General features: G+C 45.1%; 1 protein-coding gene across 4 annotated transcripts in view; it reads left to right on the plus strand.

Moving 5' to 3' along the window:
- Positions 1-701: 701 nt before the first annotated feature.
- The window catches only part of frmd5a (FERM domain containing 5a), a 222,945-nt gene continuing 202,443 nt past the window's right edge, over positions 702-21,203 (plus strand). For 3 of the 4 annotated variants that reach the window (XM_080214173.1, XM_080214176.1, XM_080214174.1), the window contains exon 1: positions 702-986. In XM_080214173.1, coding sequence (XP_080070299.1) covers positions 885-986 — 102 coding nt within the window. In that variant the 5' untranslated portion in view covers positions 702-884. The remainder of the gene's footprint in view (positions 987-21,203) is intronic. The other variant, XM_080214175.1, reaches the window with a different exon arrangement.

Raw genomic sequence — 21,203 nt, forward strand, 5'->3', positions numbered from 1 at the left:
GAGGTTGGGGGGTGGAGCTTTCCCCCTATTTGCTGTTCTTCTCTCCCCCTCTCTCAGTAAGACCCTTGGGGAGCTAATTCCAGTGTTAGTGGCCAACCACCCCTTTTCTCTCTCTTGCGCCTGGGCTGCGTGCTAATAAAGGGAGATTTATGCAGAGCAGTCACAGGGCTGTGCAGAGGCGCTGCAGAGACACAGAGCCAGAGCCAGGGAACAAATTCAAGGCAGTCTTGTCCGTACTCTCATTATGCAGCACTTACAAAGCAGTGGGTACAATGGGAAACACAAAAAGCGGAGAAAAATGCATTTTGTAGGTAATAAAAAAAATCCTGAGCTGCGCACTGAGAAAGCGGGTAAGCAATTTGATACATTGCACTGAAAGATTTCCTGCACCCATTGCACAAGTTTCTCTCCATCATTAAGCCGCCAATTCACCTCCCCAGGTCCCCCCCTCCTCCTCTCTTCCTTGGCCAACCTTCCGCGGGGATGCCACCCAGTGCCCGCCCCCTCTCACCGCCTATTGGCCACCCTAGAACACGCCCACCATAGCCGTCATTGGTCAGGATCCATGCCAATCAGAGTGGTCCCGGTGGTGATTGGTGAAGCGGGCTGTCAGTCAGGCCGGGTGATGTCCCGCCCCTCTCCCCGCTGCCTGGATACTTGGCCCCGGCCACTCGCTGCGATGCGAGAGCCTCAGCTGGAGCTGGAGACAGGGGGGCGATGAGGAAGCAGCCCGGGAGGAGGGAGAGGAGGAGAACTTATCCCACTGACTGAATAAACACCTCCTCCTCCCAAAATATATAAATAGATATATAATAAACACCCCCCCCCTCCTCCCGTAAAAAAAAACAGCTCCCTTTTGTTCTGTTCCACAAACCCGGGGAAAGATGCTGAGCAGGTTAAGGAGCGGCAGCATCAGGAACCTGGATCGGGAGTTCGACTGCACTGTCAGACTGCTGGACGATTCCGAGTATTCCTGCACCATTCAGGTTAGTGGGAGCCGGGACAAGGACATTCGCTTCTCGTTCTGCAAGCGCCTGTACGTGTGAAACACTTTGCACCTTTGCTAACTGCCTGCTCGGTCGCTGCTGTGTGTGTATTTGGAATGTATATTAGTTATTGTGTGTGTACACCACTGCTGCACTACCAAAGGGACTAACCCTCATTAACTGAATGAAATGATGGTCATCTCAAAGTCTGGTGACATTTAGCAGAAATATCTTTAACTTTTCTGTTAGAATGTGGCTCTCCACACCATCCTTCAATTTGTTGTTTTAATGAATTTTGACTAGAGTGGGCATGCCTCTTGGGTTCGTGCACAGCACCCGTGCTGTGGAGAAGAAATCCACTTGTATCAATTGTCATCAGTGTAAAAATGCATCTCCTGCAGCAATGATTGGTCAGCATTCCCATTCTTCCTTGTGTGGCTGAAGATAATGATGAGAATTGGGAAGCTCTTATTACAGTGCTAGGGAATGGTGAGGTAGGTTGAAACAGTGTTAATCTCTGGCATGTTAGCTGGTAACTCACAGCAAGTCCCAGCCAGGGTGAGTGGGATATCTTGCTTTTTCCAAGTGTGGCGATTCTAATCCTATTAGCTGCCACAAAAAGGATGCATTTCTTCCTGAACGACTGTCTCCTCTTACATGCTGATTTAAGACAACTACTTGCATCAACATTAACACTGGGACACCCAGAATTAACCTGGTAAAATGCAGTCTGTGTGTCTGTATGATGACTGTCCATCAGCACCCTTTTTCCTTCTCTTAACCCTCCCAAAAAAAGAAGCAGCTGGAGGCTGGCAGGCTCATGAATGAACATGACTTTACCTAAATTATTTTGGTGAAGGAAACTTTTCCTCAGAGTAATGGGTCCCTACACGTGTACCCACTGATGGAGAAAGGATCCGTATCTTTCTGCATTAAGCAAGCGTTCTTGTTGGCTGAAGCGTTTTGCATAACATTACCGGGGGAGTAGAGTGGTGGGGACACCAGGTGGTGCCGTTTACCCCACTGGAGTACTGAATGCCTTTTGGAACTTGTATGTTTGTAACTGTCACTGGTCAAAACTGCAGCTGTAAACGATTAAAATCTTGGATGAAAATTGGGTGGAAGGTTTTGCTGTAGAAGTTAGCACTGCAGCAGATCAGGTTGTGGTATTCTGTCCTTCAAGAACAAAAACACTTTTTATCATTCATGGGATGTGGGTGTCACTGGCAAGATCAGCATTTTATTACCCATCCCTAATTGCCCTTCAGAAGGTGATGGCGAGCCATCTTCCAGAACTTCTGCAGCCCATGTGTAGGTACACCCACTGTGCTATTAGGGAGGATGTTCCATTATTTAGGCCCAGCGACAACCCTCGAGGAGATTGTAGAGATCTCAGAGGGTTGTCGGGCTGGAGAAGGGGTTGCAAAGATGGGTGCAGCCCAGCAGGCAATGCAACATCTCCTGTGAGAAGACAGGAGTAAGAGCAAGCTATTCAGCCCCTGGAACCTGGTTCCGTCACTTGGTCATATCATTGACTGAATCTTATCTCTGCAACTGCCTTGGCTTCATATCCTCTTATACCCTTAGCTAGTAAAAATCTATTGATCTCAGATTTAAAACTATTAATTGAGTAATTAACTATTACTGATCCTTGTTTTATTCATTGAAAATGGAAGACCTCACACTTGGTTGTGTTAAAATCAATTGAGAAGTATGCTGAAGAGAGCATTATACTTCCGCATGGCTTTACATGAAGATGTTTCCTAACTCCTGAGCCTTATTGTTGAAGATTCATTTCACCTGTAGAAAATGTTTCTTTGTATCTTTCCTATCAATTCCTTTCCAAATCCTCAATCACTCTGTTAATCACTTCTATTCTTCACAATGCAGGCCTAGTTAATGTAACTTATTCTTAAAATTTGACCCAAGAGCCCTAATAATATTCTGGTTATTCTGTGCTGCATTCCCTCCAAGGCAAATATATCCTTTATAAGGCTATGTCTAGACTGTACACAGTACCTGAGAAATGACCTACCCAGGGCTTTGTATATTCTAGCAAAGATTTCACCCATTCATATTCTAGTGCACTGAGTACAAAAGCTAACTGTCTTGTAGACATGTGGAGATGCAGCAGCTGGACTGGGATGGGTACAGTAAGAAGTCTCTCAACACTGGGTTAAAGTCCAACAGGTTTATTTGGTAGCACAAGCTTTTGGAGCGCTGCCCCGTCATCAGGTGACTCATCTGATGAAGGGGCAGTGCTCCGAAAGCTCCTGCTATCAAACAAACCTATTGGACTTTAACCTGGGGTAATGAGATTTCTTACTGTGATTATCCTTGTAGACTTTTTTGTACCCGACTGCACACCTCAATCTCTTTTGGATCTCCACAATCTCTGATTTTCATTATTGAACTGTTACTCATCCACTTTTTTTAATTCATTGAAAATGGAAGACCTCACACTTGGCTGTATTGAAATCAATCTGCCACGGTTTTGCCCATTCAGTCAACCTGTCTGTGTTGCATAGTAATTCTTTTCTCCGGTCTATCTTCATTACTATATGACCAATCTTTTTGTCATCAGCAAACTTGGATATACAGCTTTTTATTGTGTTATCCATGAGGCAAACGTAAGAGTATCAGCCTGCTTAAAACTCTCCGTTGCAATGACAACAGGCTATTTAAAAGAATGCTGGTAAAATGTAATGTGGAGAAAGAAGACAGAAAAGGACGCTCGAGAGCAGCCCAGTAGAATGTCATCTTTTGCTGCTGTCATGTTGCTGTACATCTGTGTAATGTAGCTGAGTGTTGTGCGTTATTAGTCAGTGCTTGAACCTCTGACACTCTGACATAACGGCGCTGTCCCTGGTGGCTCAGTCAGTGAAGCCTCTGCCAAGATTGGAACTGAGCCTATATTTGGACCTGGGGTACCTCTGATATTTGCTCAGAGCCAGGAAGATAGAAACAGCAAGGTACCCTTCAGCCTGATTAGCTAGAACAAGGTTGATCTGTATCTTAACCACACAATTACTCACTTTTTGGTTCTGTAACCCTCTGTACTCAACAAGAATACTACCAACTTCAGATTTGAAATTTCCAATTGACTCCCTGCTTGGGGTAGATATTTGGAGAGAGAGAGAGAAATTTCCAGATTTTTACCAGCTGTTGTGTGAAGAAGTGCTTTGTTACATCACTGCTGAATGGTTTAGCTCAAATTTTCAGATTATATTTCTGACCACAGAGGCGCAGTGATGAGAATTGTCATCTACTTTCTGTTTAATAGCCCATCGATTTTGACCAATCTACTGAAATTTGTTCATTTTTAGCTGGGCCCTGTGAGGGAATTAACCAGAAAAATCACAATTGAAATTCTCCCAATGCTTAATTTCCAGGCTTACACCTGTTGTATCCCAGAAAGCCAGCTGGTGAAAGATAGAGCTAATCATTATACACTTTAATATTTATTTGTGGAGTTGCATATTAAAAGCACGTATCTTCTGGGTGGCTCAGTGATTAGCCCTGCTGTCTCACAGCACCAGGGACCTGAGTTCAATTCCAGCCTCGGGTCACTGTCTGTGTAAAGTTTGAACGTTCTCCCTGTGTCTGCATGGGTTTCTCCAGGTGCTCTGGTTTCCTCCCACAGTCCAAAAGACGTGCTGGTTAGGTGGATTGACCATGCTAAATTGACTCTTAGTGTCAGGGGATTAGTGGAGTAAATAAGGTAGGGTTACAGGGATAGAGTCTGGGTGGGATTGTTGTTGGTGCAAGCTCGATGGGCCAAATGGCCTGCTTCTGCTCAGATTCTCTGATTCTATCCCCTGATTAAACAATCATAATTTCAGTCTGTGCCCCATTATAGGGGGAAAAGTTCCTAATTTATTTTCTATTTGGAAACATAGAAAAACTACAGCACAAACAGGCCCTTCGGTCCACAAGTTGCACCGAACATGTTCCTATTTGTTCAGGGGATTTGGGTGTGGTTAGCTGAGCCAACATTTGTTGCCCATCCTTAATTACCCTTGAACTGAATGGTTTGCTGAGCAGTTCAGAGGGTGTTTAAGAGTTATGCACGTTAGTGTGGGTCTGGAGTCAGACCAGGTAAAGATGGTGATTTCCTTCCCTGAAGGACATTAGTGAACCAGATGGGTTTTTCTGACAATCAACAATGGTTTCATGGTCCTCATTAGATTAATTAATTCCCACCATCTGTGTGTCCAGTTGAATGCAATTAATATACAATTAACAAGTCAGTGAAGTTGAGCACGAGATACAAGAGTGCATTTTCTCCCTGGAGAAAATCAGTGTTTGGAGGAAGTCTTGTTGACATTGAACCATGATCACAGATCATAGAATCTCTACGGTGCTGAAGGAGGCCATTCGGCCCATCAAGCCTACTCTGACAATAATCCTACCCAGACCCTAATCTCATAACCCCACATATTTATCCTGCTATTTCCCCCGACACCCAGGGACAACTTAGCATAGCCAGTCCACCTAGCCGGTGCATCTTTGGACTGTGGGAGGAAACCAAAGGTCCCAGAGGAAACCCACGCAGACACGGGGAGAACGTGCAAACTCCACACAGTGACTCAAGTCGGAAATTGAACCCGGGCCCCTGGCACTGAGGCAGCAGTGCTAACCACTGTGCCACCGTGACGCCTCTTTTTTTATCTTTATTTTTAATATTTTATATTTTCTTTTGTGGTTTGGTGTCAAAGTTTGATAACATTCTGTGAAATTCCCTTAGATGTTTTACTATGTTGAAGGTGTTACATTAATGCAGGTTGTTGTAGTTACAGACAACAAAACAAATTTGAGAAAATGTTGATCGCAGTGATGCCCAGTCTGTCCATTGGCAAAGTGTAACTCACATACTGACTGGCCTCTTCAGCTAACGTGTGCTGTGAGAAGAGGGAAGTTTGTAGATGTACTGTACTTGGATTCCAGAAAGTATTTGCTAAGTTGCCACGTCAAGGGTTATTGCAAAAATTAAAAGTTTTGGTGTGGGGCGGGAGGGGGGAGCGGGGGGGGCGGAGATAAACATATTAGCCTGGATTGAAGATTGGCTGGCTGGCTGGCAGGCAGAAAACAGAGTATGCTTGGCGGGATGTGAAATTGCTCACTTTGGCAGGAGCAGAGTATTACTGAAATGGTGAATGGCTTCAGGTGCAGGGGGATTGAGGTGTTCTCACGCGTGAGTTACAAGAAGTTAGAATGTAGGTGCAGCATGATACTGGGAATGAACAGGTTGCCTTATGAGGAGAGGTTGGAAAGGCTGGGTTTCCACTGGAGTTTAGAAGAGCAAGGGGCGATTTGAATGAAGTCTATAAGATTCTGAATGGCCTTGACAAGATGGATGTGGAAAGGATGTTTCCTGTTCTGGATGAGTTGGGGGGAAAGGGGCGGTTGGCAGGCACTATTTTAAAATTAGGGACATAGATTATAGGACATAGATGAGGAGAAATATTTTCTTCTGTGTGTGGGGGCGGGGGGGGTGGTGGGCGGTGGTGGTTGTGTGACTTTGGAACCCTCTACCTCAAAGCTGTGGATGCAGGGTTGTGGAATATTTTTAAGGTAGAGGTGAATAGATTCTTGTTGGATAGGGGAACCAAGAGGGGGTAGATGGGGAATGCGGAACTCGTCAGAAACAGAGCAGCCATGATTTTATTGAATATTGCAGCAGGTTCAAGGGGCCGAATGGCCCACTCCTATTTTGTATGTTCAACCACTGGTGGTGATAATCGTTGTAGGAGCTGCAGTAAGTGGAAAATGACCTCTGATCAATATCAGGTACCAGTGGGAAATTCTTTCCGAACTCCATTAGGTAACCAATGACCTCCCACGAGACTGTGGTTGACCCTGAACCTTCTCTGGGGGACTTTAACTAACATTCCTTATCCCCAATACGCACTCACTTTCCTTGTCCTTCAGGAAGTTGTCCAATCCCTTATCAAGGGTCTGGCATCTGCCACATTCAGCTCTTTATTTCCTCCATGTTAAGGAGCTGATGGATGCATTGAGATATTTGATGAACAGGTTCTAATTAATTGCAAGTATCCTTGTGGGAGCTTGGCAGAGGCTGAAATAGCAACTACATAATTAAAACCCTAACCATATCGGTTTTCGAAAAGCAATATTCAAATAATTGTAGAAATGTATTGTAGATTCCAGCCCTCATCTTATGAGCTTTCTTCATCTTCAGGTTTCTATCATGATTGCTATGTTTTTGGGATTTTAGACAAATCAGTGGGTACCATTTATTTTTTTTATTCTTGGGAATATCTCTCAAGGTTATTGCAATCCTTTGCTACAGGCAATATAGCAATGGCAGGTGCTCAAGTCAGAAATATTTCCTAACTTGTCACCGGGCTCACTAAATCATTGATGCCAACAGACTTTAGGAAAAATTTACAGCTGGGTACTATTCTTTGATTTTGTGCCAGCACAGCTCAGAATATATTTCCTCTGCCTACCTCTCCTCCTTTAAGATGTTCCATTTCTCTTTGACTTCTGTTCACTTGTCCCAGTAACTCTTTATGCGATCTTGTGTCAATTTTTTGTCTGTTAACCTTCCTGTGATGCCACTTGGGGGTTGTTTTTACTTTGATGAAGGTGCTGAGGGCAATTAGTCATTGTAAAGGTGGATGCTAAAGTCCTGATGGGACCACACCTGTGCCCAGTTTGAGCACTGCACATTAGAAAGGATATCTTGTTCTTGGAAGGAGTGCCGTGTAGATTGACCAGAATGGAACCTAGGGCAGGATTTCTTGGCCGCGCTTGCTCCAAGACTGGAGAAAGTGGCCTGAGGTCAAGGGCCTGTGCATGTTCTGAGTCCCACAGGCCACGATTCCCTTGGTGGGTGAGGCGGGAAAATTCCACCTCTGGATTCCAAAGGTTAAACGACAAGAGGAGATTGACACGAGCTCCGGTTGCATTCAATCTTCTCTCTCTTTTTTTTATTCGTGCGTAGCCTGTTCACTGCTTGCTGTGTGACAGTGCAAGCACACATCTTAAAGGGACCATTGGTGTATGTGGCCAGTTTGTTGCCCTCCACAGTTGGTTCTGAATTGTTGCGAACCCGTGCAGCTTAGGGGGAATGCTACTCTTTGGAACTTGGAAGGTCAAGGAATGATTTCATCAGAGTTCCCTTGATGCTAAGGGAAACTGGTGGGGTAGATGGAGAGAAACTATTTCTGCGGTCAAGGAATCTGGAATTAGCAGACATAGCCTAAAGATTAGAGCCAGATTTTTCACGAATAAGATTTGGAAACATTTCTACACGGAATGGGGGTAAAACTTTGAAACTCACTTCTGCAAATAACAATTGATGTGAAATCAATTTGTTAAGTTTAACACTGAGATTGGTATGTTTTAGTTAACCAAAGATATTAAGCAATGTGAGGGCAAAATGATGGGTATATGGAGGTAGGTTGTAGATCAGCCGAAATGTCATTGAACAGCAAAATGGGCTTCAGGGCTAAATGGCCCCGTGATGTTCCAATGCTAGGAAAGGCCATTCCCTGCTCTTGGTTTCCACTCCAATTTAATTGGATTCTTCTGTCACTTGCTAGGACACGTTTTATGTCAGAGTTATATTTTTTCCACACCCAGTTCCTGGCTTACTCATCTCTCGTGCTGCTGTTACTTTACATCTCACTGCACATTAGCCCTTCAGATTTAGTCCTCATTGTGATCCAACAGAAGAATAATTGTTAGTAATGGATGTGTTGAATAAATCTGTTTAATAGTTTTAGAGGAGTGGTTTGCTGGATGATATCCCTCGAGGTAACTCAGGATAAAGTTAGTTCTTGCTTTGCGTGTTTTACGATGGTGATAGATAAATTTATTGATTCTGTGGCAGAATCCTGGATGTAGCTCTAGGTGAAAGTGGTATCAATATGACAACTTTCACAGAAGCTGTTTGGCTCAACTGGGTCCAGGCTGATGTTTCTCCTCCTCCTGAACAGCATTCCAATCCTGTGCTCTTGCCCTGATTCAAACTTCCATTTTCCCAGGTTACTTCAACTACCTGCTTTAACTTACTTGTAAATATTGATTCCATTTGGGCAGCTCAGTGGTTAGCATGCCTGCCTCACAGCGGCAGAGACCCGGGTTTAATTCCAGCCTCCGGTGTCTGTCTGAGGAGTCTGCATGTTCTCCCCATGTCTGCGTGGGTTTCCTCCCACACTCCAAAGATGTGTGGGTTAGTTTGATTGGCTATGCTAAATTGTCTTTTGGTGTTGGCGGGATTAGCAGTGTAAATACATGGGGTTATGGGGAATGGGCCTGGGATTGTGGTTGGTGCAGGCTCAATGGGCTGAATGGCCTCCTTCTGCACTGTAGGGATTCTATGAACTTCAGTTATGAATTTCCTAGCACTCTGTGTAAAAGTGCGTTTTCTCTGCTGCCTGTCCAGAATGTCTTATTTAATCTTTTAGCCGGAATGTTATGGCTATCCACATGAATTTTCCCATCCTATTGCAGTGAACGGGGATTTATTTCACTGGGTGCCAAATTTCTCTGCCTTGGCTGAGAGGCATGAATGGGTGGTAAGTTTGCGCCCCATGTCTCTGTCCATCATTGTGTACCCTCAACCACTGGAGTGGATTCCCCGGATTCTGGAGAACTTGCTCTGTACCCATTCTATCAGACTCAGTTGTTCGCTCTTTCACAAGACCAGGATGTTCTGAAGTGTTTGACAATCAAGATGGTCTTTTAGGAGTACAGTTGATTTGATTTTGCACAGCAAGCTCCCACAAGCAGCAGCGACCAGATCAAGATAGGGCCTGGATGGGCTGAATGGCCTCCTTCTGCAGTGTAGGATGCTATGAATTTATGAAGATACTCTTAAAACCTACCTCTTTGATCAAAATTTTGGTTATTGAAAACAGCTGTTTGCAGCAGGCAACACAGCTGGGAATGCACTTTGACCACCATAACATGGCTTCTATTCCGCAAACTGGCAGTCGAATGCTGCAACATTTGTAACCATTATCATCGGCCATTGCCACTTAAATAGGAGCAACAAGAAGAATTCCCCCTCCATTTAATTCCCCCTCGTTGCCTCCTCCTCCGACTCCAACCTCACAGGAATTGGTGTCAGTTGAGGATTTCTAATTTTCAAATGTCTGTTTGTGTGAGATTTTCTAAATTGCTACTTGTCTAAAAAAAGTCACTGGGTAACTGAGACATCACAGGAAGATGTTAAATGTATTGTCACAATAAGATGTAGCAGAGGAGAAAAAAAATTTGCCTTTCACACATTTTTATTCTTAATCCCACATATTTATAGACTTTTATTTCCTGTTTTGCTGGAGTGTCCTCTTAGGCCGAGAGCCAAGATCCCACAGCCACTGTTTCAAAGAAGAGCAAAGGATTTCTCTCCGAATTTCCAGCCAATATTTATCCCTCAACATCACTAAGAAAAAAAACAGATAACCCAACAATTACCAACAGATAACCCATACAAAGCACTAGTTAGACCTCAGCTAGAATATTGTGTACAGTTCCAGCTGCCATGCTATAAGAAGGATATGAGCACATTGGTTTAAAGTTTATTTATTAGTCACAAGCAGGCTTACATTAACACTTCAATGAAGTTATTGTGAAAACCCCCTAGTCGCCACACTCTGGCACCTGTTCGGGTACACTGAGGGAGAATTTAGCATGGCCAATGCACCTAACCAGCACATCTTTCAGACTGTAGGAGGAAACCAGAGCACCTGGAGAACACCCACAGAGACATGGGGAGAACATGCAGACTCTGCACAGACAGTGACCCAAGCCGGGAATCGAACCCGGGTCTCTGGCGCTGTGAGGCAGCAGTGCTAACCCACTGTGTTGCCTTAAGAAGAGGTTTACAGGAATGGTTCCAGGGATGAGAACTTCCTTTATAAGGATAAATTAGTGAGGTTGAGTCTGTTCTCCTTGGCGAGAAGATAGATAAGAGATTTGATAGACAGGTTCAAAATCATGAAGGGGCTGCAGAGAGTAGATAGGGAGAAACTGTTCCCCCTTGTGAAAGAATCAAGAATGAGAGGGCACAGACTTAAACTGATTTACAAAAGAAGCAAATGTGATTGTGAGAAAAATCTTTTTCACAAAGCAAGTGGTTCAGGTCTGGAATGTTTTGCCTGGCGAAGGCAGATTCAGTAAAGAGGGCATTAGATGATTGTTTCTGTTCAAATAATGTGCAGGGGAAAAAGGCAGGGGAATGGAACAAAGTCATGGTGCTCATTTGGAAAGCAGGTGCAAGCACGATAGGTCAAATGGCCTCCTTCAGTGTCACAATAATTGTGATTGCTGTCTATGATCTTGCTGTGCATCAAATTCACTGCCCCACTTGTTACCTTTCAACACTGCCGAAATACTCTGGTTGTAAAAGGGATGTCCTGAGGGCGTCACAGTGGCACAGTGGTTAGCACTGCTACCTCACAGTGCCATGGACCCGGGTTCAATTCTGATCACAGGTCACTGTCTGTGTGGGTTTCCTCTGGGTGCTCCGGTTTCCTCCCATAGCCCAAAGATGTGCTGGATTGCTAAATTGACTCTAGTGTCGGGGGTTTAGCAGGATAAATGGGAATTGGGAATAGGGCCTGGGTGGGGTTGTCGTTGGTACAATGGGCCAAGTGGCTTCCTTCTGTACTGCAGGAATTCTACGATTCAGAAAAGGTGATATAAAAAATGTTTTCACCGAATACCTTCGAATAGGTGGGGGTACTATTAGGCTGTACCAGCTTATTAACACCACATGTTTGGTGACCTACATAATCATCAACAAATCCCAAGATCCAGATGGTCTGAGACAAGACAGAAACAATAGGAAAGCAAAGAGAGACAAACTTATGTTTCATTCTGAACAGCATCCTTCAAGATATGCCCTGAGCCTCTCCTATAATCTGTTCAAAATAAAACACTCATTTAAATTCTGGTGATGACTGCAGTAAATAACAGCACCTTTTAGCCACTTCTCAGTTTGATTTCTTTCTTGAGTTGTGCTATTAAGACAAAGAAAAACTGCAATGTATTGCCTCAGATGGGATTAATGGAATCAGTGATCCTAGTGAAACAGTGACATGGAGAGACGGGCACTTGGGAAAGGCATTACAGCGAGGACAATGACTGAGTGAATTCACAAGCTCGGGGGCTGGTGGGGCGGAGAGGAGGGGGGTGTATGTGTGGGGGAGGGTGAATGAGAGATTACTCACATGAAAGGTTTTCCAACCCGATGATGCTCCTTGCATCATTATAGGCTGACTCAAGGGATTAATACACAAAAGGGTTCAAAATTTGAAATTAAAAAAGGAGCTTTGGGGAATATCCCTGAAAAATCAGAAATGTGATATTTTTACCTCTTTCCTCAAGGGCTGCTTTTCGCAGCTTAATTTGGTTATAAAAATCGGGGGAAGTCAGTGTTGGGGGGTGGGGTAGGTGGTAGAGTTGCCAAGTGGGGAGAGATAATAATGGAGCGAAACTCACGTGTAACCTTGACCTCAAAATGATCTGGGACACGTGGAGGAAACACAGCCTAGATTCCAGGTGGCAGCAGAATCGAACACGGCTTGCAAAAATAAACAGAAAAAAAATCTTCACCAAGGAATCTCTGCATATGATTCAGTGAGCAAACTGGAATTATACAGAGGGAGCAACCACGCGCCTGCAGAAATCAGCTGCAACTAAGCGCGAGACGGAATTCTCCCTTTTTGAGACAAAGCGCGGTGATGGATGAGTCCGGCAGGGACCAAACAGCAGGATCCCGTGCTTGGAACCTCATTAATTATGCACAGGTGAGTTCCCCGGCAGGCAATTCGTCTGCCCGCAGTCAGGTGCCAGGTTCGAAGGTCACGGTGACATATTTAAACGCCAGTCCAGCACACTCCTCATTCTCTCCAGCGCCCCCGACCGTAAGAAGTCTCACAACACCAGGTTAAACTCCAACAGGTTTATTTGATAGCAAAAGCCACTAGCCACCTGACTGTGCAGAGTATTAGCAGCCCCAAGGAGAACTTTTGATTCAACCTCCCTCCCCCCGAGCCATCACCAGTGAGGCAAGCATGTCCCATTTGGGCCTCTATCCATTGCCTCTGGAATCTTCATGTTTCCCCTTCCAGGAAACAATGTGGTTTTTCTTTGACCCCTCCTTTGTAAACTCAGTCTTGTTGTGGTCTTGCTTCCTGCGACTTCACTCGCTCTTCCCTCTTCCTTCCATTGTTGCTCTTCTCCATCCACATCCTTGCCCTACTGCCTGCCATTGTTAGTCTTCACCCTTCACCCTCTTCCTTGCAGCTCTCCTTCCACATTGCCCCCATTGTCTACACCCCATCCGAGCCTCACCTCTCACTACACCCCAGTTGAACTTCAGATTTTTGTTACGATGCTGCATGACTTCCACAGCACTGTGCTTTTGATTTGATTTATTATTGTCACCTATATTAACATACAGTAAAAAGTATTGTTTCTTGCATGCTATACAGACAAAGCTTGGAGAAGGAAACGAGAGTGTAGAATATAGTGTTACAGTCATAGCTAAGATGTAGAGAAAGTGTAGTGTGAGATAGGTCCATTCAAAAGTCTGATGGCAGCCGGGAAGAAGCTGTTCTTGAGTCAGTTGGTATGTGACCTCAGATTTTTCCATCTTTTTCTCGATGGAAGAAGGTGGAAGAGTGTGTCCAGGGTGTGTGGAGTCCTTAATTATACTGGCTGTTTTGCCGACGCAGCGGGAGGTGTAGACAGAGTCAATGGATAGAAAGCTGGTTTGCGTGATTGATTGGGATACATTCACAACCCTCTACAGTTCCTTGTCCAGATAGACATGAGTGTTTGGCTCCTGTGCTCCCCAAACACAGGCACTGTACAAACCGAGACAGCGACAGAGGCTTGTCCATGGGTCCAGTAGCACAGTGCTGTTTGTGAATACCAATTCAGCGTGGAAATGGAGGCAGAGAGTGAACAGTGCATCAGTAGCAGCGCAGCACGATGGTAAAAAGTTGCTGCACTCACCTTGAAGCCTCTTGCAAACTGAGGACCGCATTGCTTTTTCTCTTTAACCTTTCATGGGATGAGAGTGTCAGCGGTAAGGCCAGAATTTGTTGCCCTTTAACCAAGTAGCTTGCTAGGCCGTTTCAAAGGTTGCCAAGAGTCAACCGCCTTACTGTGGGTCTGGAGTCACATGTAGCCAGACAGGGTAAAGATGGCAGATTTCTTTCCCTAAAGGACATGTGCACACCACTCGTCAGCAATCGGGTTTTAGACCAACGTAATCTCATGTTGGTGTGATGCAAGATTGAAAGGCCTGATGGGATATCAGCAGCTGGCTGTTCTTTAATCAGTCTTCATGAGATGAAAATGAATGCGAATAGTTTACTTATGTCACAAATAGGTTTACATTAACACTGCAATGAAGTTATTGTGAAAATCCCCTAGTCACCACCCTCTGGTGCCTGTTCGAGTACACTGAGGGAGAATTTAGCATGGCCAGTACACCTAACCAGATTGTGGGAGGAAATCAGAGCACCCGGAGGAAACCCACACAGACACGGGGAGAACATGCAGACTCCACTCAGACCCAAGCTGGGAGTCAAACCCGGGTCCCTGGTGCTGTGAGGCAGCAGTGCTAACCAATGTGCCACCATGCCACCCAGCCAGCATAAAGAACAACCCATAATGTGTTTTGATGCTGGTGGGTTTCTGACTCTTTGGTTCCTGTGGGCAGGAGGAGAGAATTCTGTCCCTAATCAACTGTTTTAATTCTTTAATGCACTCCAATGTTTCTTCGTTCTGTCCTGGTGATACCAGCTCCCCCATGGGCTTTGGTTCCACAGCAGCCAGGACACCAATAATTTACCAACACTTCGCCATTTGTTATGCAAATTGAGGCAGTGAACATTGGGCAGGCTATTGAACAGTGGAAACCATCACCAAGACCAATGCTATTTTCAATCAATCTCCAGGGGAGGCGATGGCCTAGTGGTATTATCACTAGACTAGACATTCAGGAACTCAGCTAATGTTCTGGAGACCCAAGTTCAAATCCTGCCACAGCAGATGGTGGAATTTGAATTCAATTGACGTTATCTGGAATTAAGGATCTACCGATGACCATGAATCCATTGTCGAAAAAACCCATTGGGTTCACTAATATCCTTTAGACAAGGAAATCTTCCGACTTTACCTGGTCTGGCCTACACGTGACTCCAGAGCCACAACAATGTGACCCTCAACTACCCTTGGGCAACTATGGATGGGCAATATTTGCTGACCAGTTAGTGATGCCCGAGTCCCAGGAATGAATTAAAAAAGACATGCACGCTTTCTAAAGGAGTCTGAGTCATCCACCAACCACAGCAACCTGCATTTATATACTATCCTTAATGTTGCAAAAACATCGCAAAGTGCTTCACAGGAATGTTGCCAAACAAAATAAAACACTGGGCCAGGTAAATCATCAACATTATTGCCTCTACACAGAGGACAGACTGGTATTGCAGACAGCCTAATCATTTAAGTGTACAGGCTCTTTGTATCCTTCTGTACAGTGATTTTGCATATGTACTATCTTAAAGGAGTGGACTTGTGCTTAGCTTGCGAGGGAAGTTCTGGGTTACTGTGCACTTGTGCAGCTTGTCGAAACATCCGTTACTGCAAAAGCAGGGACGGGAAGAATGTGCAAACTCTGCGCAGACAGTGCCAAGCTGGGAGTTGAACCCGGGTCCCTGGTGCTGTGAGGCGGCAGTGCTAACCACTGTGCTACCGTGCCACCCTTTAAAAGAGGGGAGAGAGAGTGGTGAGGTTTAGGGAAGGGATTCCAGTGTTTAAAGCCCTGACAGCTGATGATACTGCTGCCAGTGGGGAGTGAAGGACTTGGTGATGCTCAGGACGCCAGAATTGGAGCGCAGAGATCTTGGTGAGCTGTTGCGCTCAGGAGGTTCACAGAGGGGCGAGGCAACAGAGAGAATTTGAACACAAGGGGTGGGAAATTTCCGACAGCGCTTGCCCTAAACCTTAAAATCCCGCCCGAGGACAACAGACCTTTGTATGGTCTGCCCCTCGTTCGCTACAATTCCCGTGGTGGGCAGGATGGGAAAATTCCCCCAATGTTTATTTTTGGACCCCATTGAAAAACACAGCGCAGAGTGCAGTGTGCTCCTGGTGTCTGCAACAACACTGTGAACCTCAGAGTCTTGTTCTCAGTCCAGCCCATCCTCTTCTCCCCAACAACCCAGAGCAGGGAGGAGTTGGGAAGGTTAAGTTGGACCCAAGCAAATGGACGAGCAGCCTCCAGCACCTACAGATTGCCATCAGTATTTTTATTTGATTTATTATTGTCACATGTATTAACATATAGTGAAAGGTATTGTTTTAGACATGCTATACAGAGAAAGCATACCGTCCATAGAGAACGAAAGGAGAGAGTGCAGAATGTTGTGTTAGTGATAGCTAGGGTGTAGAGAAAGAGCAATTTAATGCATGGTAAGTCCATTTAAATGCCTGACAGCAGCAGGGAAGAAGCTGTTCTTGAGTCGGTTGGTACGTGACCTCAGACTTTTGTATCTTTTTCCCCAACGGAAGAAGATGGAAGAGAGAATGTCCGGGGTGTGTGGAAAACTTAATTATGCTGGCTGCTTTTGTAGAGGCAGCGTGAAGTGTAGACAGAGTCAATGGATGGGAGGCTGGCTTGGATTTAGAGCGCCAGGCGGGTATTAATCTCCTGAGTTTATCGGAAATATCTTGCTGTACCTTGAACAGGCTCAGTAGGTAATCTGTAAAATGAGTAGCAGGGTGTTGAGGTGTTTACTGTCCTTTTTGAGTCACTCATTGACAGCACAGCTGGTCAAAGAGGGCCACCAGAATATTCACAAAGGAACCAGGGTTAGGGAGTACAATGTGAGGCTGAATGCTGGCTAGCCTGCAGTATTTGCTAAATGCTAATCGCAGTTCATTTACACACATTCTTTCTCCGAAATCTGGGCTCTTGTCTTTGGCAGAATGAGAGGCCTTTAACCCTTTTGGTGCTGTGCTGTCGGCAGTTTCAAGAAAGATGTCATTTTGATGAGGCTTTATTGTCCTGAGAGGAAAAAAGACTGTTTGAGATGGTTTCTGTTTAAAAACCTTGCTTCTGAACAACAGGGTAAAGGATGCCTTTTCTTTTAAGACACATTCTCCGAGATGTGTTTTTGGCCCTGGGTTGTAAGTGTAAATCAATGCAAACCAATGTAACAACAATCACTGCACTCGCTGTATGTGAGGGGCTTTGAGATGGAACTGAGAAATGTGACGCAGTGCTTTAAAGAAAAAACTTGCAATTATATAGGCCTTTCACAACATCTGAAAGCACCACAGTCAAAAAAGTGCTTTTAAAGTGTTGTCATATCGGACATGCAGCAACCAATTAGTCCACAGCAAACTCCCACACACATTAACATGATAACGACCAGATAATCTGTTCTATTTAGTAGTGATGGCAGAGGAATAAATATTGGCCAGGCTCTGGAAAGACTTGCCTATTCTCCTTAATAATTAAAAGCAAATTACTGCGGACGCTGGAATCTGAAACAAAAACAGGCTGGAAAATCTCAGCAGGTCTGACAGCATCTGTGGAGAGAGAATAGAGCCAACGTTTCCAGTCTGGATGACCCTTTGTCCATGATGTATTTTCTGTTCTTGCTGCTTCAGATCATGAGTGCCTTGAATAGAGGAGAGACTGGACCTTGGTTTAAACATCTCAACCCAGAATGAAAGCCCTTCTGACAGTGCAGTCTCTCCTGGAAATGTCATTCACATAATGGCTCATGTCTCTAAAGTGGAACTTGAAACTGTCACTTTCGACCTCCAGAGTGTGTAACCCACTGAGCCATTGTTGATGTCTTCTCCCTTCAGTGATAAATACTTGGTCCTTCTCCCTTTCCTGCATGTTTGGCAGACTTTTTTTTAATTCATTCGTGGGACATGGGCGACACTGGCTGGCCAGCATTTATTGCCCATCTCTAATTACCTGAGGGGCAGTTAAGAGTCAACCACATTGCTGTGGCTCTGGAGTCATGCGTAGGCCAGACCGGGTAAGGACAGCAGATTTCCTTCCCTAAATTACATCGCTGCTACTGTTCGTTCACTGGACTGGACTGGGGAGGAATTGGCTGCTGATATTTGTACATCAGTTGCACATTGCTATTACTGTACAGCCCTGGCACTAAATTAGGAAGAGACAGCTTGGCAAGGAGAAAATGAATTGAACAAAATATGCAAATTGGCTGAACCAGAACAGATGAAATTTTAACACAAGTGTACAGCACTGCACGTTGGAAGGCAAGGAAAGGATGAATGAAGTAAATATCTCATGAATGGTGTTGAAATAACCAGTAGATTAGATTCGACATTCAATATGCCCAATCAGCGGCGCCAATGGAATGTTGAATTACGTGGCGAAAAACTGCAGCAGGCGACGGTGCAGAGGGACCTCGGGGTCCTTGTGCATGAGTCGCAAAAACCCAGCCAGCAGGTGGTCAGGAAGGCAAATGGGATGCTGGCCTTCATAACGAGGGGGATTGAATATAAAAGTAGGGAGGTCTTGCTGCGGCTGTATAGGGCATTGGTGAGGCCGCAGCTGGAGTACTGCGTGCAGTTTTGGTCGCCGCACTTACGCAAGGATATTTTGGCCTTGGAGGGAGTGCAGAGGAGGTTTACTAGGCTGATACCGGAGTTGAGGGGGTTGAGCTATGAGGAGAGGCTGAATAAACTAGGCTTGTACTCGTTAGAGTTTAGAAGAATGAGGGGAGATCTCATTGAGACATATAAGATGATGAATAGGATGGATAGGATAGAGGTGGAGAGGCTCTTCCCGCTCAGAAAGGACAGTAGGACGAGGGGGCACAGCCTCAAGATTAAAGGGGGGGCGGTTTAGAATGGAGTTGAGGAGGAACTTCTTCACTCAAAGGGTGGTGAATCTCTGGAATTCTCTGCCCGTTGAAGTGGTGGAGGCTGCCTCGCTAAATATTTTTAAGACGCGGGTTGATGGGTTTTTGATAAGAGAGGGGATTAAGGGTTATGGGGAGAGGGCGGGAATGTGGAACTGAGCCACGACAAATCAGCCATGATCTTATTGAATGGCGGGGCAGGCTCGAAGGGCTAGATGGCCTACTCCTGCTCCTATTTCTTATGTTCTTATTAACATCACTGGAGCCTGTAGAGGAAGTTATTCTCAAACTGCACGGTGCTCACTTGGGATCCATTTTGAATGCCCTTGTGCTGTGTTGCTGAGATAGTTAATGCCCTTAATTTGGGGGCAATCTCTTTCCTACCCCCATTTAATGCCCGCAATCCAGTCAAATTATAACCAATTGGGCTCCGATTCACATTTTGGATGGGAACTGCCAATCTGAACCATACCCATTCTGACCAGTCCTGCAGGCGATGGGAGGGCAGAGGTCCAGTTAAAGGTTACTGCCAGATTATTTTAACAGGTTCTGGAATATTCCAATATTTTGTTAGACCAGCAACACTCTCAGAACAATGAAACCTATAGAAAACTCTGAACGTCAGCAATTTGTGCATTGAAGCTTGTGTATAAGGAGTTTATATATTGTTATCAATACTCCCACTGTTACTGTTAATCCTCACGGACTTGCATGGTTCTAGCCAGCGGACAGTAGATACTGGTTGTCAGGTTGTGGGTGAAAGTATTGAGATTCAGTGACACCTTTTGCAGAATGAATCCGTACCAAAACAAAGATGATTCAGAAGCAGGAAAACAGCCAACATAATCCATGCAGATCTGGCCTGCAGTGAGGCAACTGGTCAGACTGATCGAGCTTGCTAATGATACCGAAAAACCTCACGCTGGAAATCTAAAAATAAGCAAAGTGCTGGAGGTGCACAGCAGGTGCAGAGAAGAAAAGATGAATGTTTTAGTTGGAATCCTTTATTAAACAACCCTCTTCTTAAATATCCGTGGCCCTTAAGGAGCAGCTTTGAATATTGATAAGGAAACCAACAATAATAACAGCTTGCATTTGTATAGCACCGTGAACACAATAATTGGCAGCACAATGTGGCATCTGGGCAGGCAAATCCACCCTCGCTTCAAGAGCAGCGCAGGGATGAGCAAGTGCCATTCTACCTTGTTTTTGTGGTTCTCTCAAATTCATTTGACACTGAGCAGGGCTAGCCTCTACCCAGTACGAGAGAAAATGAGATTTCCTCCCAAGCTCATGTGGTCTTGTGTTGTCCTCCCGTGATAACCTGCGCAGCACCATTCAATTCTACGGCTGACAGTGTTGAGATGGACAATGTGGTGAAACAGGGTTGCATCTTTGCCCCTACTCTGCTCAGTATCGTTCCCACGTAGAGGGAGGAGGTCAGACAGCAAACTACCGAAAGCCAAGAAAAAATGTAGCATGCCCTGGTCAAATGGTTTTTCTAAGGTGATGATGCTGTACTCACTGTCCAGACAGAAGATTCCAAAGGTTTATGGAGTGTCTCTCTGTGTCTCTCTGTGTCTCTCTGTGTCTCTCTGTGTCTCTCTGTGTCTCTCTGTGTCTCTCTAGAATACTGAGTTATGATCTCTGCCTGCGATCAGACTCCACACCACTGCGATCAGTCAACAGCTTCAGCTGCCTTAGGTCTACAGTGATGGACAGCCTGTTGCTTCTTGACAATGAGCTCAGCAGCCAACAACTTTAGGCTGTTGACAACAGGGTTATGGAAGAACTTACCTGTAGGACCAAGCTGCTTATCTACAAGGTGTGTTTGCCTAACGGCACCAAGTTGTGGTCAAAGTACACCTGCCAAGAACGACAGCTCTAACTTCCATTTCTGGTGTGTATGGTGCATCTTTTGACAGTCAATAATGAAGCTACCCTTTCAAGGCAAACGTGCTGGTGCTAATCAAGCAAAGAGTTCTTCCCTGGTCTGTGCACATGCACAGGATACAAGATGGCCGAATCCCTAAGGATATGCTATATGGAATGATGGTCCATGTTGAGGGACTGGCCAGACATCCAAAATTCCAATTCGAGGATGTTGTCAAAAAGGACATGAACGTCCTCAATGTCAATTATGACCAATGGGAAGCTCTAGCCCTCGACTGATGCAAACGATGCCATCAGCTGTGAAAAGGGGTTCACCGCCACAGCGACACATGGTTTCAGAAGCTCCAAAGCAGACGTCAGTGCTGCAAACAAGGCATCAACAGGGATCATCTCACACCATTGGCAAAGGACAACT

Source organism: Carcharhinus amblyrhynchos, chromosome 28 (assembly GCF_965287045.1).
Source record: "Carcharhinus amblyrhynchos chromosome 28, sCarAmb.v2.hapA, whole genome shotgun sequence".
Classification (NCBI taxonomy): domain Eukaryota; kingdom Metazoa; phylum Chordata; class Chondrichthyes; order Carcharhiniformes; family Carcharhinidae; genus Carcharhinus; species Carcharhinus amblyrhynchos.